The following is a 12,215-nucleotide window of genomic DNA, read 5'->3' as shown; positions in this document are numbered from 1 at the left end:
ATCCAGTCTGACACCTTGGGAGAATTTCAAGGTATGGCTTCTGCAGCAGCTAGATACAGTCTCTACCAGATAAGACATCACTGAAGGTAAGTAACTTGTTCATATATCGATCATCTCAAGCACTTTCTAGACGCTAAATATTAAAATGTGCTGGCAAATATGTAAGAATAAGTGTATAAAACCGAGATATAAGATATAATGTTCACTGCAGGTTTTTTCTTTTCAGGCTTTGGGGCGAGCCAGTTAATCTGCGTGAGCAACATGATGCCTTAGAATTTTTTAATTCATTGGTTGATAGCCTGGATGAAGCTTTAAAAGCTTTGGGAAATGCAGCAATGTTGAGTAAAGTTTTAGGAGGATCTTTTGCAGATCAAAAGATTTGTCAAGGATGCCCACACCGGTGAGTGTTATGTACATTTTCAACCAAGTTGTTTGTGTTTATTAGTTTTATGAAATATGCAAAATTTCCATTTCTTTTAAAAAGGTGTTTAACATGATTATCAAAGAATGTTCATTAAAAAAAAAAAGCTAAAAATGAAGTAGTTGATTTACTTCAGTGCTTGAAATTAATTTCCATAATTTTCCATGGGCACATTAAAAAATATGTGGGGTGTTGCCAGCATTTGTGATCCGTGAGGTGTTGGTAACTCAGTTCGTCTGCCTTGGCATTTCAAAGATTCTATTAGGTGGTTCATGACCGTAGAAGTTCTTTGTCGACACATGTCCCAGGACTCCTACCCACCCTTTCAGTTTAAGTACCACTTGGCCATAGTGGTGCCCATGAGAAACTGGATCTGCTTTAATTTGATAGACTGTAGGAAAGCCTTCAATGCCAAGCAAATCCCCTGCATCGCCAATAAGTTGATGTGGAGGAGAGTCTCCATCGGAGACCAGATTCCACTGATCTCCACCTCTCCCAACCCAACCCACTTACCCCAACCCAACAGTGATGCATCTCAACTATCCGCTCTGGGTGAGGTAGGGAGAGAGGGTGACGCTAGTTCAGTTACAATCAAGCACCTTCCATAGTAGGACTTTCGGAGTTTCCTCTGAAACATAGACGGAATCTAACAAGTTTCCATGGTTCTGAGCCCACTGAGATTTCAGATCCAACTGCAGAGCCCACATGTGCAATCTGGCGTATTGTTATAGCAGGATGCAGGAGGTCAAAATGACCAGAAGTCTCAGAGCCACTCTCACTGAAACCCAAAACTAAGACTGAAACCCCTGGATCATAGCTCTAGTCTCCTTTACCTGGAAAAAGTTTTGAAACTGTGCTGTTTCCAGGATAACTCAGAAGAACGAGGGCTTCTGCGAAGGTGCCATTTGTGACTTTGACACATTGATTGGTAATCTAAAAGATATTAAAAGATCTGCTGTCCTCTCTAGGTGGTCCGTGACCGAGTGTGGCAGTTCCCGTCTTTAGCAGCCAGTCGAGGTTAGAGAGCACTTTTGTCCCCATCCTCTGAAGCTGTGCTGCAAAAACCACAATACTTTTTGTGAACTCCTGAGGGGCACTGGTGAAGCCAAAGGGGAGCACGGAGAACTGAAGATACTCTTGGCTGAAAATCGAAGTCCTGCAGATTGAGCAGTACGATCCAGTCTTTCAGATTCAGGGCAGATAGAACTTGGGCCAAAGTGAGCATCATGAGCTCAGCTTTGTGCAGTAAGAAACTGAGATGGAGAAGATTTCAAATAAATTCAGCAGCAAGAAAAAGCTGGAGTAACAAGTCCCTATTTCTGATGCCGGAGCCCTCTTAGTGGTTCATTTGTCTAAAAGAGCCTTGACCATATACCGCAAATAGGACAAAAGGTCCTTCAATAGCTGCTCTGATGCAGGTACACTATGCAGCATATCTGAAAGGAATGGTAAAGTATATCCTTGTGAGTCTATTTGAGGCGATCGTCAGTTATAACTGATGCTTTGCCACCCGCAAAGGTAATACCTTATCCTGCCTCCAACAGGGTGGTCATGTCCCACCTGAGGGCAAGCTAAAATGTTGTATGCAGGGGAATCGAGGACTGAGCAGTGGGCTGCCCCTGAGGGCATGTAAACTGTCAGCCGAATACCCAAACCCAGCCTCAGAATTATTGGGGGATCATTTGCTGCAGAGCTGGACCTTGGCGTTGTCTTTGCACTAATCCTTTCCCAAAGATATGAAAAGGATGAAACCACTGGGGATACAGACACTGATAGTCAGAGGGAACTCTCTGTGTCCCTGCTTTCCTTGAAGAATTCCAGGGCTGAGTCTGCCTTGTCTTAGAAGAGACAAATGGCATGTCCAATAATCATGCCTGAACATCACCTGAGAAGCCTGTGGGTCTCATCCATGCATACCCTTGAAGCACCACACTTGGTACCAACCCCAGTGCCACAGCAGTTGGTCGTGCCCAGCCCAGAGCAGATGACGTACGTCTCTGCTTTTTGATTATCTTCAAAGGTCTGCACAAGGTTGGCGCAGTATTCATCTTGGACTATTGGAAAGTACTTGCTGACTGTATCCTGTAATGTATACAAGTATCGTCCAGCTTGCATTCAGTGACTGAAGGGCGAGATGGGCAGAGTAAAAGGCTCTTTTCCCAAATATCCCCATGTGTTTTGACTCCCTATCCGGAGGTGTGGTAAGGAATGAGTTAGGTTTCTTTCCACTGGAGAATTCTGTACCAGCAAACTTCCAGACGTAGAGTGTTGCATAATAAAAAGGCAGGTCACCAGATGCAGGTCTGTGCCATCTAGCCAATTGCCTATTTCCCGATGGGCAAGGACATGGTTTGTCCTAAGTGTCCATTATTGTGTCCTTGAGGGTTTCATTGACGGGAAGAAGTGGTTGTGTGGAATCTTGCCCAGGCTGCAGGACTTCTGTCAAAACATTGATCTTAACCACGTTAAACAGGAGCTGCAGGTCTAATATTTCAGCAGTCTGTCCAATAACCACTGGGAAAGATGCAGGCACATCAGCATAGTAACAATGGGATTCATCATCCCTGTCATCTCCCTTGTCATTCTGACTATTCTGATTATGCTGTCTATGCTCAAAGCCTGAGCCAAAAGGAATAGAAAGCATTTGTGTGTGAGTTCTCAGTAGTGACCGTGTTCCATCTAAATCAGAATGTGGTTGGACTAGCTGCGCCAAACATTGTGAGGGGTGCAACTGTGGTCGTGGTCTTGTCAACTTTGCCTTGGAGTCTGATAGGAAAAAAGGTTTCTCTTCTGGCATCATAGCAGGTGTTGATGTGCCCTCAACTGCCCAAGGTTGTGGTGCCAGATTTGAAGTTGAATTTGGTGTCTGCTGCAGAGTTGGACCAGACCCTGCAGCGGAGGCATGAGGCACAGACTGTGTTGAGACTGATCCTCCTATAGTATTCTAACTGGAGGCCTCCTTGAATCCTTGGACCTGGAGGTTTACTAGAGAGAGAAGGCAAGGTGCCGAAGATGCGCAACATGTCTTCCCGAGACAGGTTGCAAAATCAATTTCTCTGTAGGAGGCTGGAATCGAGACACAGGCTTCTTGACCTGCTCATGGTTTTTCAGGATGAGGGTAGACGTACAAGAGCATCCAGCTTTGACAGCTTGTATTTCTTTTGGGACTTAGACTTACTTGACAGCTTGTAAATGAAGAGTATCTTTGGCAGGCTTAGCCTCAAGAATGAGAACTAGAACAGGTCTGCATCCTCAACTTCGACCTGGAGCAGCCTTACGTTCATTCTGAGGGTGTTCTGAGATGTAGAGCTTGGCTTTGCACTCCCATATTGCCTTGGGAGTCATTTGGGTGCAGTCCCTGAAAGACTTGTCATGTGACAACCCTAGGCACCAAAGACCTACCTAGTGTGTATCTGTCACAGCTGTCTGCTTTTGACAGTTCAAACAAAGGTTTAAACCTTTGTAGTTTGCAGGGAAGCCCTCATCCAATGGCACAGAAATAAACTGACAACAGCATGCAGTGATGGTGCAAATATGTAGCTATGGTGTCAGTTCTGGGGTGGGACAAAGCCACCCAAAGTTACCTGCTGGCATGCAGTAGCAATGCCGAGGAAAAATCTCTGGGTACAGTCTGGCATCTCTGGTATTAACAAGTTAAGGAATCTAGCTAGAATTATGCATCAGAAACTGTTTTAAATCCAATTTGATTTAAAAGTTATGTTTGATCTCATGTATATTAGATTAACTGTTTATGAAATCAGTCCTTCAGGTGTATGGTTTGTATTGTGTTCCATTACCCAGACTCCAGAAAGATTATTGGGTTGCCCTAAAAGTGTTCAACAGTCCTTTGCTTCTGCAGCAGGCAATTTCCGAGCTTAGAGTCCAAGGAAATGGAAGAGATCATTGAGCAACAGCTATTTGCTTGGCCTCATACAATGTTGCCACCGAACCTGTCTAAGTCTTTTCAGGTTCAGTTTCGTGGTTCCCTTGTTAGGAGACAAGTAGTGTCCTTTTTCAGAATAGATTAACGTTCATTGAAGACCATTGGGTGTTGCAATATGTGTGTCAGGGATACAATTATTTTCTTTTGGAAGAAGATTCTATCCATTCTACCGCACAACCCTCTGCTCCTGACACACAAACAGCTTGATGGAAGAAATATTTGCTCTTATTCTAAATCTTATGATTGAACTGGTTCCCTTACTGAAGCGGGGTAGATTCAGATTTTAGGTCTTCAAACATTGAACAGGTATGTGAGGAAGGACACGTTTACTATGTTAAGTTCTTTCAGGAATAGGATTGGCTTGTTTATTTAGAACTGCAGGTTGAGGTGGTAATGGAGGCTCACTTTAACTATCTAAGATTTACAGTGTGGATTGTAAATTTGTAGTTCAAGGTGTACTCTCTTGAGGAATCTGGTCAGAGGGGCTCAACTAAGGTAATGGCTATAGCATTTCATCATCAACAGAGCATTTTTTCCATACCCTCTTCGATTGTGAAGTGCTAAAGGACTGAGTGCTCCTTATCATATTTCTCTTCCTCAGCAATGCTTTTGCGCAAGCTGAGGTTCTCATCAATGTGAAAAATATCCCATCTACTACCACATCAGCGTCCACAGTTTATAGATCAAATTTTGGTTAACTCATACTCTCATGTACAACTAAAGACCAGCAAGGAAGTAGAAATCTAGTTTGTTCCATTTAACTTAACCCAGATCAAACAAATAATAACCCCCACCACCTTCAAGCACCAGCTTCTATATATGAATCAGTAGGCTTCCTTTTCTGTTTATCTCCTTTCACCTTTCTACATGTGCGTTTAGTATTGTATTTCTTATTTTCTTCTGATCTCAAGACTGCATTTCTCTTCAGACAATACTCAGTACCCTGAAATGTTGCTGTATGTCTTACACAGAATTTGGTTGATGGATCAGGAAGGGAGCACAAACCTTCTTGAAGTCTTGTCCTAATGTAAAAATAGTTTTCTCTATTCCTAGAGTATTTTGTAATCTGTATTACCATTTTCGTATATGGGATGTATGTGTCTTCCCATAGACCCTTCAATTTTATTGCCTGCTTTGCTGTTTCTAATGCTAACAACACCAGTTTGCCTCAACCAGAACCATCCGGAAGGTTTTTGCATTGCCTACCCCTAGAATCGTGTAGGCTGAGAACTTGGGTATTGCTGCCCTAAATATGCATTTGCTGACCAGTACTAGGACTTCATACCAGTTTTATCATAGTCCAGGTATGTCCCTAAATAAGTGTAACACAGTACCTATTCCTCTGCATCCCGCCAACACTCGTCTGATCTGCAGGGATCCTGTGTGTTTAGTTTGCCACACATGTACTACAATGTCATTATGTTTGTCATTGTTACCCTGATTGCCATACATCTAGGAGTAATATGTGCTGTATGATCAATTTCTTCCCATTCCTTGTCAAAGAGTGCCCAGCTTAGCTCATTTCCCATCTATGTTTCACTGAATTTTTACTTTGGAAGGCCATAGAGTTGCCTGAGGCTTTCAAACAGTCTTACTCCTGCGTCATCTAACATGTTCCCAGAAATCCACCACTGCCTCCACTTCTCAAATGATGCCACTCATCGCCATTGTAAAGTGTGCATTGTTCATGATCAGTATAAGTGGGGAGAGAAATGTATTCAAACCCATCTTGACTGACCATGACCCTGTCCCACATTGTCAGTGTGGTTCTTTTTACCTGCATCATCTCGTAACATGCCCCCTGCCTGGTCTTTAACCAAAGCTAAGTTTTCTCTGGTTATGTTTGTACATAATTTACAGGCTAGTAACTCCCCTTGTTTATTTCTCTCTTAGTATTTCTGATTGCTGCTAAGAAGGTGTATTCTGCTTTATCTGTGTCAAACAAATTTACTTGTACCATCAGCTCAGTACGTTTTCTGCAGAGTTTAACCGAGCCGGTCCTCTTGTGTACACTCTCTAGTTCCACTATTTGCATCTCAGGTTCTGCTCACTTTTATTTACTTTCTTTGTATAGTTTGTTAAATATTGTGATATGTTCCTCTTAAGAGCAGCTTTCAGGTCATTACTCCATTGTCATTCCTCGGCATGTAATATGCAACGCAGTTCTATATTACATCTTTGATGTCATTGCTATGTCATAGTCCATCTCACAGTCCCCAGGGCCTCGGTCTTATTTTTAGGGTCTTGTGTGGCTTCAACACTGTGAAAAGTGATGCATGGCCTGATGATGGTATTAGGCCAATATCTGAGTGCATAAACTGCTGGACTGTTTTGTGGCGGTCCAAAAGTGATCCAGCATGGCAGATGTGCAGTGCACCACTGAATAATGTGTATGGTCTTGTTAGTCGAGTGTTGTGTCCACCTGATATCCTCCAGGCCCGTATCCTGCGGCCTTTTTTGCCCTCCTACTGGCCATGAGTCCAGTTGTCCTGTCTTGTTTGCAGTGTTCCATTGTGTCCTCCATCCCTAAATTCAAGTCACCTCATCCAACTTTTACCCTGAGGTGGATAGCAGCATTGTGTTTTTCTTATTTCTTTTTTGATGTACTGTTTCTGCCCCTGGCTTTGGGTGTAAATGTTACCAGTCATCATTCGGATGCCCAGTGATATGACCTTGTTGACCAGGTGCAGTAGTATGCGTAGTGCACAGGGGCCACAATGAGTATGTGTGCCACCTTTGTGCACCCCTGGAGCACTGTGGTATAACAAAAGAGGCCACAGACACTAGTACAGCCCCTTCTATAACAAAAGATGGCTCTAGCACACATATGTTGCACCAGTGCTTTTTTGAGAGGGTGTTCCTTGGTGGCCCCATGCAAACAGTCACTTTGCCCCTCCTCCCTTGCCCTGTAACTGTCATGGACACAGACAATTAGGCCTTTATGAGGCACACTGACTGCACCCCAAAAAGGTGGCACATTTGTTAGTGCGCTGCCTGAGGGCAGCTCTCTGGAGAGGGCATAGGAGGTCCCTCATTAAAGTCCAGTCAGCTGCGGCTTGCACTGTGAAAGACAGAGTGGCTTCTCTGCAGCCTCTCCCGTCTTTCACTGAATGTGCTGGCCCTGAGGCAACTGATTTAGCATCTGCCCCGGGGAAAGTGCATTCATGATAATAGAGCATACTATCTGGCTTCTGGCTCTATGTCAGGTGCCTTTTTTCAAACATGCACCTGGTGCAGACCGGGGCTGTGTGCTCTTTCTGTGGACCTGGTCAGTCCATGTAGTCATTTTCATGTTTAAGTGTATTGATGATCAAAATGGCTACTCTTTCTTTCTATGTCTGGCCTGAGGAGAAGATTTGTTTGGGGAAACATTTGGAACTTGGGTGATGCCAGTCTTTTCTAATTAAATGTGTTCCTGTATCATGCAGATATATCCCTTTAGGTCATGAATATGTGCATGTGGACAACTTCTAAGTGTTTTGCTGCAGAGTTTAGCCCTTGTGCCATGAAGCTTACTATTTTGTCTTCACACTAGGTCTCACCAGCCACAGTTAAAGTTCTGTCCCTTGTTTGTGTTGTTATGCTTTCCTACGTTTTGAGGTTCATAAGATTAGACCTGAATTTTGATGTGTAGGTGCAAACCATACTCCTCCCAATTTGTAATGAAAACAAAAGACAACAGTAAACATGGGCAGAACTTATGACACGTCTTCTTTCCATCATCCCTCCACCCACACCCCTGTCCTTAGTCTATTCAGTCTTTTCTACCCCAAGGTTCTCCTTCACTTGGACCCCACTACACCTCCACTTTATGTGCCTCCAGTTAAGGGTGCTCCGAATTTTGGCCCCTGTTCCTCAATTATTCCTCTCTATGTTCCAGTGATAGGGTGCTCACTTTCTATGGCGTCTCCTTTTGCTGTTGCTGGTCTAGGACCACTCGCTTTTCTAGGTTTGGTGCCCATGTTTGGTCTAGGACCACTCCTGTTTTTTTGTTTTTTTTAAAGATATTGTCTTTTTCAAATAAATTATGCAAAAACAGTGCATACAGGGTATCGTCTACGAGAGAATAATCAACAGACCACAGTAGAGTCCTTGTATAGCATGTCACAAGTGTTGTTCAGCCTGTGTGTTTCCTGGGTGAGCATGAAGTGTTGCATAAAAACTCACCAGTAGCTTCACCCCCTTTCAGAAGTGCACACCCTGACATGCAGCACTTCACGGGAGTCTTAAGTGATGTTCCCCCTCCAGCACCAGTAATATAACTTCCTACCCCATGACTTGTGCAACTTTTCCAGCCTGCTGGCGGAGTTGCTGCAAGACATCATCCTCGGCCCGTGCCCATCTCTGGATGTCTCTTCCACATCGCCACTGGGGGTGGTAGGCCGCTTGGCTCAGTCACCTTCCAGTGCATAACTATCCTGTAGCACATTAGGTCCAAGAGCCTACTCCTGACCCTATCAGTTTTGGGCGGGGCATCAAACACAGCAAACATGTCTTGGTTGTGTTTATGTGCCTGCTGCCATCCATCATCTGAGAGATATGCAGACTTCCGCTCAAAAGGAACCCAATGCCATGCATTACCATGTCATGTGGTAGTAGTCAGCCTGCTAAGCCTCTAATCTAGGACAACAGTGTGATGGTGCCACAAACATTTGGTGTTGGTGTGCCGGAGTGAAGTAGGTTTTGGTGTACATAATTAAATTGCAGGAATTTCAATCTCACATTTCCGAGACCCATGGAATGTGTCCCAGACAGCAACCATCAGCTCTGTCTGCAGATCTTGGCACCGTTCATCTTTGAAGTCCAGTAGTTCTGGAACTATGGCCCTATTCATCGCTTTGTATATGTTGGTTATACAGTGGCGTCTCGGGCTCCATGTCAACAGGACCTATAGCGTCAGGTCAGTCTGAGGTTCTTTTCCCTGATTTCTCTATAAAGCTCCTACTGTTTCTGGACATTAAATCCAACTCTCTTTCATATGGCTGGATCTGACTCCTCCACAGTTGTCACTCTCTGGATTAAGTCCCCTGAAGATTCTTAGAATACGGAAGAATCTCCATCATTATGTTTGACAGTTTGTTTAAAAAGAAAGTGCATAGGTGGACCCAGTAGTAGTGGAAGTTATTTTTGCAGGCATGGCCTGTTATCTCCTGGAAGGCGCATGTATTTTCTAGATTTATCAATGACCGACCTTTAAACAGATAGATGGTTTGGCCTTCGAATGTGAAGTCTGGAGTATGTCTGGCTGCTGATATAAGTTGATCAAATGTTTCTGGAAGAAGGCTCCGTCCAGCAGTTGAAACCTGACTCCCTCTTCCCTAGGTTTTTTTTTGTCTTTTCTAATGTCTTTTGCTTCATGATTTATATACTCTTAAGCAGAAATCATCACAGGGGCTTTGGAATAGCCCATCCAGGATTTGCATTGTGAGATTTGTCTACGTTTGTTCACTGTGGAGAGGTCAATCGGAGTCTTTGGGAACACTGGTGTTGTTTGTCTGGGGAATCTTAGCTATGTGTTGTGCTGGTTCAGCAAACGTCTTTCAGCAACTGCACATTTGCTGCTCTGGTGGTAACCATTTATCTTTTCGGACGTCCACATCAGTTGAATCTTATAGGTAGCACCCTACATAGTCAGTGGCTTGCACCTATACCACCCTTTGCTGGACTTTGCGTATCTCAACAGTGGTTCTTTTGGACTAATGCGTCAAGATTTGACCATTTCAGGGAGTCCCTACATAAGGATACTCCCATTTTCTCAGCATGGTTTATTATAACATTGTATACACATACGCTTAGATAATAACATGTTTCTTTGACAGACGATACGGTGTCTCAACAAAGTTACTTTCACCCAAGAAACAACATAACTTATCTGGGTGCTCTGTTCGCAGTGCTTGCACAAAAGAAAATGCGTATGAATACAAAAAAATAGGTATATACAATATGGCAGAATGTTTTTTGTTTTTTTAACAGTCTGTCCTCTCAATAGTATACAGCAAATAGAGCTAGTTCATTTCACAAGTCCATTATTTATAGATTAGCTAGCAAATGTGATGCAAACACAAGTTTCGTCTACATTTCAACCCCCAAATCTAAATGTGGCAATTGAGCATCAGATACGAGGTCTTCCTCAGGACAACAAATGGAGACACCCTAGTTTCATGGGTGATCGTACCAAGTCCAAAACTGGGAGTAATCACTCTTGAGTGAAAGTTACTTTTTTTGTTTTGTTATTATACTGTATTGGAAATAGAGAAACCCCATACATAGTTGTACATTTATCCTTTGCTGTACAGCACTGATGCCTGGATAATGTTCATAGATATGCTGATGGCGTCACCCCCTTGATGCTTGACCTAGATGCACCTTACCCACCGTCTTCCCCATCACCTCCACCTTACACTGTAGCCTGAGCCGAGAGCCCGCAGAACAACAGATATAGAGTCATAGCGGATACAGACCAAAATATATAGATTAAGAGACACTTCACTGTCATCCTTGCTTTCTCTTAGCTTTGAAAGGACAGGAAAAATCAAGCACTTCATATTTTATGACAGTAAGTGTCTATCAGCAAGTGAGTTCTGAGATCATTTGTTTATGGCTGCTCTCTGGAATTTGTCAGCAGGCCTTCACCCACACCTCCAAGAACAGAACACCTTCCAGAATTACATGAAGAGATCTTGAAAACGTGTCTACAAAAAAATCCAGATATGCCAGGGACTTTATATAATATTTTTCCTTGTGTAGAAGACATCATATGGTTGGAGACAAGTTTTGGACACGAGGACTCTAAACAAATACCTAAAGAAGCAAATTGTGTATTTTCATCATGTAACATTTTCAATGCTCTATAAATCAGACATTTCCTTAAGTCTGTTGATCTTTAGGTCTACAGCAAACATGCTGAATCACAAAGGACAGTATAACATGCCTTTTTATATACTGAAGCAGAGAGGAAATTGTTTTCCAGATACCACAGATTCACAGCAATTTTGGCATAAAGGCCGCCAGGCATGAGATAATATGAAACAATGAGGCACATACATTCCAGGACTACAAAATACACTGACAGACGCACTCCCCAGTGAGAAAGCAGATTGCCAACAGTGGGGAATAAGACACCAAGCAACTGAAGCTAGTGTTACGATGTCAGGCATCCAAAAGTGAAATCTGTTAGGAGTTACAAATAGGCCAAGCAAGACTTGTTCACATAGGTTTTGAGCCTGTCACTGAACAATCTGAAAACCAGATAAAAATTACAGACCACATAACCCTAAAATGTTGTGCACTATGACCCATTGTCTGTATTTGGCAGCTTGGCTACTATTGATTTGGAGTAATCCTAATCATGCATGACAATTCTACTAAGAGGCAAAGCATAGTTCAGTGCTTAGACACATGCTTTGAAATGGAAGCAATTCTAAATATAATCTTAATCTCAAAATATAGGTACTTTGTTAGTCATCAGCAAAGTCTACCATACCGTATTTCTTATCAAAACAGAATTTATTAAAAGGCACTGATTTGTGTTCACTTGGTTGTTTATTACACCCGCCTATGGAGATATCAATCTTGTTTTCCGCAAGTACCAATTAAAGAATGAAGTTCTCTAAGCCCTACTGCAGGACCTTTTTTAAAACATTTATAAGGCATACCGTTAACATCTCTCTTCGGAAAAGGCTTTTCTGTGTGCAAGAACCTCCACTAAAATTGATGTAATGCCGTCTGCCTTTACAATTCAAGTCCCATACTACATTCTGAAAGAGCCTACATCTTTCCAGCTCACTCAGAGGTTTTATTTAAGTATTTATTTTTACTAATGCTCATTCTTTGTCCTCTTCAGTTGTGTAG

At 42.9% G+C, this 12,215-nt stretch overlaps 1 protein-coding gene across 4 annotated transcripts in view; it reads left to right on the top strand.

The window, feature by feature from the left end:
- Positions 1 to 12,215, top strand: part of USP9X (ubiquitin specific peptidase 9 X-linked) — a 1,493,361-nt gene that overhangs the window by 1,208,822 nt on the left and 272,324 nt on the right. For all 4 annotated transcript variants that reach the window (XM_069204214.1, XM_069204212.1, XM_069204215.1 and 1 more), the window contains exon 33: positions 227 to 400. In XM_069204214.1, the coding sequence (XP_069060315.1) occupies positions 227 to 400 (174 nt within the window). The remainder of the gene's footprint in view (positions 1 to 226; positions 401 to 12,215) is intronic.

Source organism: Pleurodeles waltl, chromosome 8 (genome assembly GCF_031143425.1).
Source record: "Pleurodeles waltl isolate 20211129_DDA chromosome 8, aPleWal1.hap1.20221129, whole genome shotgun sequence".
NCBI lineage: Eukaryota > Metazoa > Chordata > Amphibia > Caudata > Salamandridae > Pleurodeles > Pleurodeles waltl.
Note: the sequence above shows the minus strand (reverse complement) of the source record. Positions and strands in the feature narration are given on the sequence as shown.